The sequence below is a fragment of the Lynx canadensis genome, chromosome B3 (assembly GCF_007474595.2).
Source record: "Lynx canadensis isolate LIC74 chromosome B3, mLynCan4.pri.v2, whole genome shotgun sequence".
NCBI classification, from domain to species: Eukaryota; Metazoa; Chordata; class Mammalia; order Carnivora; family Felidae; genus Lynx; species Lynx canadensis.
In genome coordinates, this window is record NC_044308.2 from 60,957,193 (window position 1) to 60,972,858 (window position 15,666).

The following is a 15,666-nucleotide window of genomic DNA, read 5'->3' on the forward strand; positions in this document are numbered from 1 at the left end:
TATTGTTTATAGCAGACAGGAGCTGAAGGCAGCAATCCAGGTACAACAGGGGCCTGGTCTGGACTCTTGGAATCCAGAGTCCTTCCCTCTGAGGATCTGCATCACCAGAAAGAAGACTGGAACACCCTACTCCCACTCACCAGACCCCTACAAACGCATGTGCACAGAGGGAGGGGGGAGGTGGCACCTGCACGTGGCAGGAGATGGCTGCAATGCTGCCGGCTCCCAGGCACTGGGGACAAGAGAGGCTTAAGCCCAGCCCCCTCCAGGGCCCACTGTGGACAGAGCTGGAGGACCCAGCTAACAGCAAGAGGCGCCTCTTCCAGACTGCTCCCGGGCAGGGAAAGGGCTCCCACCCCTCTCTGCTCCTCACAGACCCAAGTGTCCCTTCTGCCTACTGTGCTTGGCTCACCCACTTCTTCAGGCTCGCCCAGGCACAGCCTAGATTATAGCAGTTAGGTCCAGGGGCCAGCCCCAGCTCCACCTCCAGGAATGCCCTTTGCCCCAGTGCATCCTCCTGGCAGCTCCCCTCTGCTCTCCCAGGTCCTGGAGCCCACTAGCCACCAACCAGCCAGGGCTTGTAAGAGGGAGGGGCAGGGCAGTGGAGGGCAAGAAGCCAGGTGGGAGTGCCCTGGAAGTCACCGCAGTGTCAGAGAGCCAGCTCAGCCACTCTCCACTTCCTCAGTGCAAATTCTTTAACTCAAACCCTGATCACTACCTCAAAATCATCCTAGTTCTCAGGGTACTTGGCCTGAACCAGCTATAAGGCTTACATGAACCCTGAGTCTGGCAGGGCAAGCAGGGCTGAGGCTGTGGGGACAGCTGGAAATGGGTCTTTAGGGTCACATTCCAGGACCCCCAGGGGCGGATGACACTAATCCAGGCTGGTGTGACAGGACTTTATTCTCCAGTGAGGGTTCAGGGTCTCCCCGCAAGAGAGAGCACATGTGCATCCCCTCCCAAAGGCACACACCACACTCCTCACACTTGCAACTGGGGGAAGGGGTGGTAAGAGGAGTCACCAGCCCTGGATCCTGCTGAGAACAGGCCACAGGCTCTGTGTTCACTCACCCCCAGCGTCCTCCTCATGTCTCCCACCCCCTCACCAAATATCAGTCTATTTTTAGTCACTTTCAGCACTTCTCTGACCATATCCTTGGTTGTTCCTCATTTCTGGCATCAAACACACTGTGTTTACAGTTTGGGGTCTATCATAGCTTATTCAGAAGGACCCTGAGAATTCCCCATTTATTCTCAGTCTGAACTGGTGCCCAAGCATGGTGAAGCCTCAGTAGGCAGCACGGCAGGCCAGACCCCTGAAGGCAGCAGCCAGAAGGGACGCTGAGGCTCCCTGGTTCTGTGGTCTTGCCGTAGCTATGTCTCAGACTCACTGGAGATAATGAAAAGATACAGACTCCAGGCCCCACTCCTAGGATTCCAGACTCACTTAGTCCAACCTCCTGTTTTACAGAAGAGGAAAATGAGGCCCGGAGAGAGGCATCCATTTGTTTTGTATCATCCTGCAGAGCTGGAACTGGAGCCCACAGCTCCTGGTTTCCAGTCTAGGGCTCTGTCCGCCACCCCACAGCGCATGCCTGAACACTGACCTTGAAATCAGTAGGGAGCGAAGGCGTTCCTCAGCTCTGCTGGGACCTGTCAAACCCAGGAATTAGTATGAGGACCCTCGCAGGCCAACACCGCCCATCCCCTTGTCTTCTGCCCTGAGACGTGGTGGGGAGCGGCTCTCGGGAAGTGACTGCAGAACCTTGGTTCAGGGGCTTGACCCAGATGGAATCTGTGGGGAATTATGTTCCTCTGCTAGAACTTGGCTGTAACCAAATTCAGTCCAAAGACAGCACCAGTGAATGGGATAGACTCGAACCATCGGATACAGTTCTTAAAACAATGGCACCAGGGGTGCCTGGGTGGCTCAGTCAGTTAAGCGTCTGACTCTGGCTCAGGTCATGATCTCACGGTTGGTGAGTTTGAGCCCCGTGTCAGGCTCTGTGCTGACAGCTCAGAGCCTGGAGCCTGCTTCAGGCTCTGTCTCCCTCTCTCTCTGCCTCTCCCTTGCTTGTGCTCTCTCTCTCTCTCTTTTTCTCTCTCTCAACCTCTCTCTCTCTCAACCTCTCTCTCTCAAAAATATATAAATATTAAAAAAATTTTAATAAAAAAAATTATAAAACAACAGCACCAGTCCAAGCTCACCCTGACACATTACTTCATAGCTGAATTTGGTTGAACCCTCCCCTAATCCTCTCCCTGTGGAGTCTAGGGTTCCCCCTGCCACCACCGTGCCCTGGTGGAGGAGATGATGTCAAGAGACTTGGCAGAGTTTGGGGGATGCTTGATCAGCCATCTTGGGACCAAGAAAAGTGAGGGCCACTTGTCATCCCTCTGTGGGAGAAGCCAGGAGCTCCCCACCCCACACATTTGCCCTGTGGGTTTTCCTAGGCTTGGCAGAAGAGGCTTGTGGGATAGCAAGGCGAAAGGGAAGTGTGCAGGGAGAGGAAGAGAAGACTTACGGGCCTGCTCTGGATTCCTCCCCCTCCTCCATAGACAAGCAGGTCTTTTTCTTTCCCAAGTCCTATCCTCTTAGGTCCAGAGTAACAGCTACAAAATCTGAGGCAGTCAGCATGGCACTGGAGCCCATAGGGCATTTGGGTAGGGTGAGACCCAGCAGCGTTTCTCACAGGTGAAGAGGGAGAGGTATTTATCAGGGGCCTTTTGAAGACCATGGCTTGCCCTGAGGGGCCACACTAGGCTGATCAAAGAGGCACACCTGCCTTCCAACTCACCCAAACCACATGGTCCTGATGGTCACCTGTTCTACCCATAGGAGCAGGATTTGCTATATTTCTTAAATACCCTCGGCTCAGAAACTTTCCATGAGTTACCACTGCCAACAAACAATCGTGATTCTTGTACTTGATATCCAGGACTTACTTTCACCTCCTTTCATCTCCTTTCTGAGTCTTCATAGCCTTGCTCATGCTGTCTCTCCTGACACAAATGCCCTCTCCTGCTTTATTCATCAGGTCCCTAGCCTTCCTCCAAAGGCAAGTGCAAGTTCTTCCTATGCCACGCAACCTCTTCTGACCTTCCCAGCCCTGGGTGGTCATGCTCTCTGAGCAGCATATCTTCACACCTCTGTTCCTCATACATGATAGGATCATCCTGAGACCACTTTTGTGATCTTCCTGTCTCACCCAATTAGTTTGTAGCTCCTTGGGCAGGGATGATGTCTTGGTGTCTCTGATATTGCTGTGTATCACACCTCTTGTGGCAAAACCATCGCTAACTGAGGGTCAGCCACATGCTAAGACCTTCATCCCAGTTAGTCTCCATAACCACCCCACGAGGTAGAAATCATTATGCTTTCCATTTTACAGATGGAGAAATTCAAGTTTATAAGGATAAATTTACCCAGGTCCATGCAGCTAATATGTGGTAGAAGCAGTGTTCAAATGCAGTTGTGACACTTTAAAGCCCAGACTCTTAACCAACTATACCATGTTCAGTCAGGTTTGAGACAATGTCAGTGTTATCCTTACAGGGGTAAACCAGTGACAAAAAGTAAATGCAGTGTAGGAAAGGCTCCAGCCAGTTTTGTTATGTGAGAGAGAGTCAGGAGCTGGAAAATAACACCTGTCATCTAGTTGAAACAAGAGGCCACAACTTTTAGTAGCAGGAACTTCCCAAGATTGAGAAATGTGGAGCTGTGGATGAAAGTAATTTGAGGATGCAAAGCACTCAGCTGGACCTTCACATTTTGTTACCAAGAAGAAGAACAGAAAATACTTGTGAGCCAGACCTACTGACAGAACTAAGGATATAAGTATTATCTACATTGGGATAAAGGTTCTTTCTTATAATGTTTTTAAAAATATGTATATATTTTTATATGTTTGTTTATTTTTGTGAGAGAGATAGAGAACAGGGGAGGGGCAGAAAGAGGGAGACAGAGGATCTGAAGCAGGCTCTGTGCTGGCAGCAGATAGCCTGATGTGGGGCTCGAACCCATGAATCTTGAGATCCTGACCTGAGCTGAAGTCAGATGCTTAAACAACTGAGCCACCCAGGTACCCCTATTTCTTGTTTTGTTTATGCTTATTTTGTATCATTTTGTATCTCCTCATCATGAAGTGGACCCACGTCTAGCCTGTTGGCCAGAAGTCCTGACACATCTCAACATATTAAGACACATCTCCCAACGTGTATATTGTTAGAGCCAGAAGTTCTGGAGTCAGACTGACTTGCATCCCAGCCTTGTCACTTATCATGGTGACCCCAAGCAACTTACTCATCCTCTCCGTGTTTCAATTCTTTTTTTTCTTTAATGTTTATTTATTTTTGTAGGAAAGAAAGACAGAATGTGAGCAGGGGAGGGGCAGAGAGACACACACACACACACAGAATCCAAAACTGGCTCCAGGCTCTGAGCTATCAGCGCAGAGTCTGACATGGGGCTCAAACTCACCAACCACAAGATCATGACCTGAGCCATAGTCAGTCACCCAACTGACTGAGCCGCCCAGGCGCACCTCAGTTCTTTTTTTAATGAGATAATAATAATATCTACTTCATAGGTAGAATAGACTTTGTCACTTTTTATACATTCAGCAAATGTGAGCCACTTCATTTCTGTTGATATCTGCGTAATATTCCAGTGTGTGAATGTGCCCTAGCAATCAAACCATTCCTTGATCGGTGGGCTTAGGTGTTTCCAGATGATGAACAAGACAAGCAATGTCTCTACCCTTAAAGGAAAGAGGCAGAAAGAACAATTGAACAAGATAATCCAAGATATGATACATTAAATCAAATCAAATAAGCAGAGTGACTCAGAAACACACAGGTGGGCGAGAGGCATACATGTTACGGAGGGTGGTCAGGCAAGAGCTGCAGAAAAAGGACATTTGAGCAGATCCATGACCATGAAAAAGAGCAGTAACACACAGAGTCAGTGTCAAAGACATCAGGAGGGAACAGCAAGTGCAGAATCCCTGATGTGGGAAGAGCTTGCCATGTTCCGGGTGTGGAGGGCCAGTAGAGCTGGAACTCACGTGTGAGGGGAGGAATGGAACAGATGTGAGCAGTCAGACCACACGGGTCCTTCCAGGGCATGGCAAGAAATGAGAGCAACCAGAAGCTGGGAGGGTTTTACTCCGGGTTGCAACATCATCTAGCTGGTGTTTTGAGGAGACCACTTGTGCCCTTCTGTAGAGAATGGCTTATAGGAAGGCAAGAGAGGAAGCAGGGAGACCAGGTAGGCTAATGCAGTTGTCGCAATGAGTAAAGGCAAAGGCTTTCACCAGAGCAATGGCAGCGAAGCTGGGGAAAAGCTGGAGAGAAAAAATTTCCTCTGAGGATGTGGAGTGTATCCTCCTTGGTCCCGTGAGCCCCATACTTGCCCTCATGATTGGTTCTTATTTCCCTGTACCTACATACCCTTCTCCATTCTCTCCTCAGAAAGGCAACCATTATTCAACTTTCTTGGTGTTTTCCGATTTAATAGCTGCAGTGAAATCTCACTGGTGTTTTAATCTGCATTTCCCTGACTACGGATGATTTTGAGCATCTCCTCAAACGCCTGTTAGCTTTGTGGGATTGCCTTCCTATATAAACTGCAGGTTCAAATCTTTGGTCTATTTTTATGTTGGCACAGCCATCTTTTTTTTGTGGATTACATAAGAATTCTTTGTATATGCTACATAGTGATCCTTTGGTGATTTGCAGATGCATTGCAAATATCTTCTGTCATTCTGTCAACTATCTTTTAACTTTTTCTGCATGTTCTTAGTTGACAGAAATCCTTAATCCTTATGTAGAGATTTAGAAATTTTTTGCCTTATGGTTCCTGGTTTCCAAATGTTTAAAAAATCCTTCTTACCCCCATAAATAGATTCTCCCACATTGTCTTCAACTAGCCTTATGGTTTTCCATTTCATGTGTTGATCCCATTTACAGCCTATTTTTTAAATATGGCAATAATGGGGATGTTGTTTAATTTGTTCTACTTAGCGAGCCACTCAGGCCCATGTCATCTGTTAAAAAGCTTTTCTTTTCCTCTTGATTTGTGGTGCCAATTTTATCATTGATTAAGTTCCACTAAATATCAGGGCATGTCTCTGATCCCTCTATCTTTGTCCCATTGGTCTGGTTCTTGTGCCAGTGACATACTGTTTGTCTAAGTGTGGCTTTGTACTTTATCTTAGAATCTGGCAGGCCAAGACTCTCTTCTTTACCATTATTTTTTAATGGCGAGTTCATTATCCATGGATATTTATTAAGAGGAAAATATTGGGGATATATTTTAGAGGTAGTGCTTTTCTTGTGACATTTTTGCTTTACTGAAGCAAAATTTTGTTTACTGAAATTTTGTTTCTATATATTCAAATCTGATAATACGTCTTTATTGGCTTCTAGGCTTTGTACCTTATTTAGGAAGATTCTCTTCATCCCAATATTATATTAATGTTGTCTAATACCTTATTTTAACTTTTCTATGGTTTTATTTTAATGGTTAGATTTTTAATTAGTCTGGAATTTGGTTTTTGTACAGTTCTAAAGTTGGGATCTAGTGATTTTATTCCAGGGCAAGCTAGGTTTTCCAATAACAAATAGTCCATCCTTTTATCCCTATCTGCAAGACTTCCTTTATCATACACTAAAATTCCATATATACATAGGATTGTTTCTGGGCTTTATTTGCTTTGTGGAAGGTACTGGAATCCAGAATTCATTGACAAAGAATGGATAAGCATTGGATGCATTGGAGCAGAATGGCCAGTTGAAGGGATGGTTACAAAACTCACTGGCCAGCCAGGTGTAGGGGGCATGAATCCCTGAGAGGCAGAGGAGGCTGAGAGACAGAAGCCACTGATGGGATGGGAAGGAAGGGACAGGCACTGAAGTCATCTTGAAAGAGGGAAGGTGAGAAATTCATCCTTGCTGGGTCCTTGGGGGAGTCACCTCACCTCTACCTGGCATAGAAAGAGGTCCCACAGATACCACCAACCAAGTTTCATCCCTGCATTTGGGCCTGGTCAGCCCTGTGTTCAGATCTCACCCTCAATTTCACAAAATCACTTTAATATGTGGGCCAGAAAAGCCGGTTGTGGGGCCTCAGGCAACAGCGCAGGCAGGAAACTCCCAGTGTACCCAGCTGGGCAACCGAGCAGGCGAAGTCACCTCACTGGGCCCCTGAATGAGCCTACCACTAGGCCAGAGATAGGGATCGGGTGGGTGGGGCGGGAGCATCCTCTAAGCTGTCCTGAGACAGTCTGGGCACACCCTCTCTGCACCTGGCTTCCCAGGAGGGAGAGCTGGGGACACCTGTACTTGACCCTTTCCTCACCAAGGATTGAGGCAATTTTTTTTTTTCTCCTCCTAACATTGGGAGACCTGACCATGGTCTCTGCCTCCCTGGAGTCCCTGCCCACAGCTCCTGGGCACCAAGCTGTGGGACTCAGTGGAGTTAGGAGGGAGGGCACCTTCCCCCCATCTCCTCAGATGCCCAGAAGGGCATCTCTGAGCCATGACCTTGATAAGCTGAAGAAAGAGGGCCTTCCCAGATCATGGCTGTGCTAATCCTAAAGTTGTCAGGGTCCAGGATCCTCTTCTTGCCACCCTGTTTCCTTGGACAGCCAGGTGGTATGTTTCTGGGGGTGGCAGACTGCTGACCCCAAGGGCCAGAGTTCCCTGCTGGTTCCTGCATTTCCAAGATCTGCACTCTTCAGGGTCCCTTGATGTAAACACATCTAGACCCCCTGTTCCCCATCTGCCTACCCGCCCTAACCCCTCCCCATGCAATCCCAGCCACAGCAGAGAGGTGTCCAGAAGGCGGAGCTCTGAGTCAGAATATAAATTCCCAATCTTGCCACCCAGCTGGAGAGCTGACACGATGCTCCAGAGGCAGATGCCCGCCTGGCTCTCCCACTACCTACCAGACCTATACCAGGCAGAAGATGGCAAGCCTTCATCCCCCTGCGCCTTGGAGGTGAGGGAGCAGTGCTGGGTAGGTGGGGCAGAGGCTGAGGGCAGGAGACAGGCACAGGGAGGGCTGGGAGCATTGTAGACTCCGGAGACATGGAGCACCTAGGCTCAGCAGCCCTACCTAGCACCTGGGGACATGGTCTGGCCCAGCTAGAACTCCTGGGGGGATGGCCCAGCTGGGGTTACCCACAGGCTCGACACTGTGCTGTGGTGTGGCCCAGAGCCATCTGGGGCCAAGACAGCACCTGGATAGATGGTGCTCAGCACTGCCAGGGGTGGATCTACACTTGCCTGTCCTAGTTGTGAGTGGACATTTACCCTACGGTCATTCTAAATTGCCATGCCTTGTGAGTGTGTGTTACAGTATCCCATGAGGATCCGTGGCATTGCCAACCTGTCACATTAGCCGCGAAGCCCAGCTGGGTCTGTGGTCAAGACTCCTGGGTCCATCCGATTCCTCACAGCCTCATAGAGAGACCCTGGGTTCAAGGAACAGGTTGCCAGGGCTCCAGACCAGCTCCACCTCAGCTTTCCCATTTACCTCAAGCTTCCAGTTTTCCATAGGCACGCCATGGCCAGGACTTTCAGTAGAAATTTCTTCTTCATTCCCCTCCTCAGGGTTCCCTCCCCCAGCCCACACTGAATCACTGAATGAGGCAAGTGATGCCCTGAAAGTATCTTGTCCTTTTGGGGTGGGAGATGGAGACCCTACTCAGCCTCCAATGAGCCCAAGGAGGGGAGCTCTGAGCTCCATGGTGCCTGGTGCCCCGCTGCCCTGGCCAGGATAGACATCACCTCCTGGGATGTGCCACTTTTCCCCCACAGCACCTCAAGGAGCTGGAAGAGCCTATGGTCAGCGCGTGTTCCTGCCTCCCCAGTCTGGTTGAGCCTGTGGAACCTGGGCTGGGGGAGAGCTTCCACAGAAGGGACAGGGCGAGTGAAGCAGCTGAGGACTGCGCCTGTCCCTCTCAGGTCCCAGAGGGTGCAAGGCTCAGAGCTGGACTTCTTGCCGTGACCTGTCACCTAGCCTGTGTGATTAAAAGGGAAAACAGCATGGTAGCTCCTCCCGGGAACCCCCTGGTCTGGGATGTTGCTCAGATTAGCTGGGAAACATCCTGAGGTCCCATAAAGTCCCCATCCCAATGGTGTCGTCTTAGGGAGGGCCCACGCATCCGGGGAGGGATCACAAAGCTGTTCGGGGCTCTGATACAGGTGTTGCAAGGAACAGGCTACACCCAGCTCACTGGGGAGGAGGAGGCGGCACCACCAGCCACGCCTGTCCTGAGAAGCCCTGGGGACAGATGGCCCACAGGCTCCCTGCGCGCTGTCTTCCCCTCTCCCGCACCCCAGACCTCGTAGGCTGGCTTAGTTAGGGTGTGCCTGGCCCAGGGATGGGTATCACACCCACCACCTCTGAAACAGGGTTGTCAGACCCTCTCCCCAACTCCCACCCCCACCTGGGAGCCTGTCCCTGGGATCCCATCTGTAACCACTCTTCTGACTAATTTGTGGTGACAGCTAGACCTGGGGTGCAGGGTAAGCCCTGAATTGAGAGCCAAGGGCCTACTCCTGCCTCTGCTATTAAGTAGTCCAGTGTGTGACCTGGAGCAAGCTTTGAGCCATTTTGGTTAATTCTCGGTGAGAGCCAGCCTCCGGGTGGATGGAAAGTGTGCTGCCCTGTGGTCAGGTGGATCTGCACCTGAGTCCCGGCCCTGCCGTTTCTGGGCTGTGTGTCCCTGTGTGAGATGCAGTGTCTCTAAACCTAGTCTTGTCCCCTACAAAGTGGGGATGGCAGCACCTTCCCCACAGTGTGGCTGGAGGGCTAAACGAGAGCGACGCGATGTAGCCAGCACAGGCTCAGGGCCTGGCATGCTGGAGGAGGGTGGTGAGTTGTGCTCCCCAACCTCTGCCAAGGTCATACCTATAAAGATGGGCATGGGAAGGGGTACTATTGAATTGCATAATAGCCAGTCCTAAGGGCAACATCTTTTCCACAGGAGATCCCCCTGTCCTATGTAGGTCTCAAGGGGGAAGTAGGGTCCTGAAGGGATCAGCCCCAGGAACCAAGGCCAGGGAGGAGGCTGGAGCTGGAGTCGTGTGTGTGACCACAGCCTGAGTAATAGAGCCCTTTCTCCCACATGGCTTCCCTGAAAACTAGCAGGCTCGCCCTCCCTGTAGGTTATTAACGCGTCCGAATACACTTCTGCACTGTTTGCCAAATAGTTTCTGCCTTGAGCTCCAACCCCCTGAGTACTCCCTGCTCCTTACCCAGGACCCCCCAATGGCCCCATGAACCGAAGGATTGATGTCCATCCCTGCTGCAGGGCTGCGGTCCAGCTGGTATGGTTTCTGGCCGTGGCTATGATTTCATCGTGATAACCAGCCAAGGTATCTTGTCCAAGGGACAGGCTTATCCAAGTCCCTAAAGTGGTTACCCTTACCACACTATAACCTGCCCCATGAACTTGCCATAATGTTGCCGGTTTCTGGCTCCCATCTGCTTTGTGCTTTGTTCTCTTGGATCTTGGTAATTGGATCAATTATCTCTGAGGCCATGAAGTTTTGCTTATCTCTAGCACCACTCCAGTTCAGCTGGTTATACCAGGAGCAAAATATTTACATTCATTTTTATCCAAGAAGGTCATTTTTCTCAGACCTAGTTCTTGGAATCATCTGGGCCCAAGACCTGAATCCCATGTTCCCACTGCCTACCTCTCAGCATGGCCCCTCTGGGCTGTCTCCCAAACTCCCTGCCAGGTGCTGCCTCTCTGCTGGCAAAGATGTCAGAGTAGTTTGTAGAGCCCTTTGGAATTGAGTCTCTCCTGCAAATTCTTGAGCTAGAAGTTGTGATTTGAGACCCAAGGTAGACCACGAAGGAGCCCTCTAGGCTACTGGGAAGCAGAACTCCTCCAAGAACCCTTACACTTCGGTGTATACTGGCTCTTTAAAAAAAGAGAGAGGGGCGCCTGGGTGGCTCAGTTAAGCATCCGACTCTTGGTTTCAGCTCAGGTCATGATCTCATGGTTTGTGAGTTTGAGCTTCACATCAGGCTCTGTGCTGACAGCGTAGAGCCTGCTTGGGATTCTCTGTCTCCCTCTCTCTCTGCCCCTCCCCCACCTGTGCTCGCTCTCTCTCTCTCTCTCTCAAAATAAATGAACTTTAAAAAAATAAAAAAGAAAGAGATCATGAAACATATTGGCAGAAATGTAGCCAATAAAAGCATTACTGATAGAAGGACTACCAGAGTTTGGGGATTATTGGAGGGCCTTGAGGGAATTCAGAGTGAAAAGAAGAAGCTGTTAGGAAAAGAGGTTCTAAGAGGAAAAGATGAAGGAGGAGGAGGTGAGGGCCAAGCAGCACCTGTCTCTGAGTTGAACGTTAATGGTTGCTTTCCTTTTTAAAAAAAATTTTTATGTTTATTTTTAAGAGAGAGTGTCAGAGTGTAAGCAGGGGAGGGCAGAGAGTGAGGGAGACACAGAATCTGAAGCAGGTTCCAGGTTCTGAGCTGTCAGCGCCGAGCCCAATGAGGGGCTCGAACCCATGAACCGCAAGATCATGACCTGAGCCAAAGTCAGACGCTTAATCAACTGAGCCACCCAGGTGTCCCAAGTGTTGCTTTCAAGTAAGATGACAGCATGATCATGATTATGAGCAACAGGCTTAAGAATTAGAACTGGATTCAAACTCGGGCTCCTTTGATTCTAGCTGAGTGCCCACCATCAAAGGACTTGGTCTCAGATTCGCCATCTGTAAAGCGAGGCTAATAATAACTGCTTCGAGGGGTGTTGGAAAGATTGAGCAATATGAAACATAGAGATTACACACACAATGCTTAGCATGTGGCACACAGTCAAGGGATAGTAGCTGGTGTTGTTAGCCTTGCTGAGTTAGAATGCGAAGAGATGGTCAACCTCACCGGAAGGCATCAGGGTTAGATAGCGACTATCAGGGTTAGATAGCACTTTCCCTGGGAGGCAGGGAGACCTCGAGTGAGGTGCTGCGGGAAGCTGTGAGTGCTCATCCCTTCCAGACAAGACAGAAGGGGGGTCAGGCAGGGCTATGGGCAGCCCTCCTGGAGGCAGAAGAAGGGCTGTGATGATCGAGAGTCCTTCAATACTAGGGAATGTCCCTGAGGACTGACCCTTGCCTGAGCCGAGGCCTCTGGTGGCCCACATTTGAACTCTGGTTGCCATCTGAGAAAGTGGGCCACTGGGAACAGGCTTTGCCAGAACTGCTCTCCTGGGTGAAAACTGACTCCTGCTTCCTCACAAGATCATACCAGGACACCCGCTGCGCCAGCTGGGGAGTGAGAAATGAGGAACCCATCATGCCCAGAGTGGGTATGGCCAACAGCCACCGCCATATTTCCAAAGCCAGGAGAGAAGTGGTGTATGTGGCCTTTGCCTCGAGCCACCCAGCTCAAAACAGAATCTTGTTAGATCAAGTTATGGGCTGTGAGTATTTCCAATATTTCGGAGTTAATCTCACAAAAGGATTCCTCAGACCTGTATAGGACTGTCAGTTTGGCTTTTGTTCTGATTCAGAGGCAGCTGTTGGGAACTGAGGAGGAAGGGACCTGAAGTCTGACTTACACATCTATCTCAGGTTCTAAGTAGCAGCCTTCCCAGGCTTCGTTCTATTGTTGCTGTTTAGAATAAGCCCCAGAAGAGGCTGGAAGGACAGACATCAAAACGTGGACAGTTCCCCTGACAAGAAAAAAAAATAATTGTAACTATGTGTGGTGATGGACGTTAACCAAACTCGTTGTGGTAATCATACTGCAGTATATATGTATATCAACTCATCTTGCTATATACTTAAAACTAATACGTTATATCTCAATTGTATCTCAATTTAAAAAGATAGCAATACCTCAATCATAGCAAGATAGCAGGACCTCAAGGTCTTAATGAAGGTTTTAAAATGTAAGGAAGGGGTGCCTGGGTGGCTCAATTGGTTAAGCATCTGACTTCGGCTCAGGTCATGATCTCACGGTTTGCGGGTTTGAGCCCTGTGTCCGACTCTGTGCTGACAGCTCGGAGCCTGGAGCCTGCTTCCGATTCTGTGTCTCTTTCTCTTCATGTTCCTCCCCTGCTTGTGCTCTCTCTCTCTCTCAAAAATAAATAAAGATTAAAATTGTTTTTAAAAATGTAAGAAAAGTGACAAATAGTAAATATTCAGTAGATGTTAGTCATTGCAATATTATTATCTCTGATAATATAACCAAGGCAGATAAACTATCTTTATACAGTCTGAGTTGAAAATATAAGTGATTATAACATTTAAAAAAAAAGTGAAAATAGTGATCTCTCTGAGTGGTGGGATGCTGGAGACTCTTCTTTTTCTTCATACTTTTATGTTTTTCCCAAAACCCCAACAATATTTTAAATAGAGAAGAATTGCATATTCTTAAAAAGGTGTAATATGATTTTGGCAACAGGGCAAACTATGTGGAGTGTGAAAGGTCCTAACTCACAGGCCTCTTTTTTTTTTTAATTTATTTCTTAATTTACATCCAAGTTAGTTAGCATATAGTGCAACAATGATTTCAGGAGTAGATTCCTTAATGCCCCTTACCCATTTAGCCCATCCCCCCTCCCACACCCCATCCAGTAACCTTCTGTTTGTTCTCCATATTTAAGAGTCTCTTACGTTTTGTCCCCCTCCTGTTTTTATATTTTTGCTTCCCCTCCCTTATGTTCATCTGTTTTGTCTCTTAAAGTCCTCATATGAGTGAATTCATATGATTTTTGTCTTTCTCTGACTAATTTCACTTAGCATAATACCCTCCAGTTTCATCCACGTAGTTGCAAATGGCAAGATTTCATTCTTTTTGATTGCTGAGTAATACTCCATTGTATGTATGTATGTATATATATATATATATATATATATATATATATATATATATATACATATACCACATCTTCTTTATCCATTCATCTATTGATGGACATTTGGGCTCTTTCCATACTTGAGCTACTGTCAGTAGTGCTGCTATCAACATGGGGGTGCATGTGTCCCTTCGAAACAGCACACCTGTATCCCATGGATAAATGCCTAGTAGTGCAATTGCTGGGTCGTAGGGTAGTTCTATTTTTAGCTTCTTGAGGAACCTCCATACTGTTTTTCAGAGTGGCTGCACCAGTTTGCATTCCCACCAATGATGCAAAAGAGATCCTCTTTCTCCGCATCCTCGCCAACATCTGTTGTTGCCTGAGTTGTTAATGTTAGTCATTCTAACAGGTGTGAGGTGGTGTCTCATTGTGGTTCTGATTTGTATTTCCCTGATGATGAGTGATGTTGAGCATTTTTTTCACGTGTCAGTTGGCCATCTGGATGTCTTCTTTGGAGAAGTGTCTATTCATGTCTTTTGCCCATTTCTTCACTGGATTATTTGTTTTTTGGGTGTTGAGTTTGATAAGTTCTTCAGAGGCCTCTTTAAATAGGGTCACTTGATCAGATGGAGGAGTTCCATGCATCTTCCATGGGCACAGGCTGGGAGTGGATGGCAAACAGATTCCTCTAAGCCTGGTTAAAACTCTCAGGGAAGGGGCTTCAAATCGTGAGATTCAAACAGGAGAAACATGAACAGAACAGGCATGAAGCCATCCCTTTCCAAGGTGTGCTGGCTCCTAGTGAGGTGAGAAGTAAGCCCCTCACCTCAGCAGTCTTGGGGACCAGCAGTGTCCTCAAGAGCCCAGAAATGTGGACTGACTGTGAGGAGGCATCTTGGGTCTGAGCAGTGGGAGCCTGTGTCCAGCTTGAGCTGCTCTATCAGTTGTCATCACCTGAAGAATGAGTCCTCTGTCCTCTCAACCCACAGGGTGGGGTCTCTCCATGCCACCTGCTGACAGTGAAGGTCATCCGGATGAAAAATGTCCGGCAGGCTGATATGGGTGAGTATCCGGTCTTCCCTCCTTCTCTGCGTATGGGGGCTGGAAGGAGTCCTGCCCTGGCTAGAGAAACATCAGAGGTGTTTGTGTGGGGGGTGGGGGCAGGGTGTCTGCTACACTCAGGTTGTATTTCAGACTTTGGGGTTGATATCATTTTTCCAGGCCCCCCTCCTAACTGTAACCTTGGCACTACCAGCCCCTGTAGGGTTCCTGGGTCTGAGAAAACTGTTTGCCTCACTCTCTCCTCCCCACTCCCCACTCCCTAACACCCATTTGTGGGACCAGCAGCTTCTCCCACACCGGCACTTCTTGCTTCTGCATGAGTTTACGAACTATTAGGGGTGAAGAAGAAGGAGAGCCCCTTCTGCCAGCCTAGTCTCCGTGCCCCTGCTCAGCACCTGGATCCCAAACTGGGTTCTGGGGTTCATGGTGGAGACCACATGGCACCAGCTCTGCAGTGTAGCCCCATGGATGTGGTTTGACTCACCAGCACTGTTTGTGCAGTGTTTTCTTACAGCCTTGACTTCACACTCATCCCAGCCCCTCCTGCATTCCTGGTTATGGGGGCCCTGGGAAGTGTCTGGCTTCAATAGGAAATCAAGGCATCTGGGTGGGCTAGATGCTCCCCTCATGCTTGTCTTTTCAAGAAAGCAGGAGAGCCCAGATCCCCTTCCTGTGCTCCCCTCAACTTACCCCATCCAGAGAGAGGCTTAGCCCTCAAGGAGGAGAGAGCTCTGTGTCAAGGCCCCCTGGCTGTGGGGGTGTCCGCACT

The 15,666-nt window shown here is 48.9% G+C and overlaps 1 protein-coding gene across 1 annotated transcript in view; it reads left to right on the forward strand.

The window, feature by feature from the left end:
- The window catches only part of PLA2G4E (phospholipase A2 group IVE), a 56,842-nt gene that overhangs the window by 13,678 nt on the left and 27,498 nt on the right, over positions 1-15,666 (forward strand). Inside the window, exon 2 of the mRNA XM_030318426.2 lies at positions 14,825-14,897. Coding sequence (XP_030174286.1) covers positions 14,825-14,897 — 73 coding nt within the window. The remainder of the gene's footprint in view (positions 1-14,824; positions 14,898-15,666) is intronic.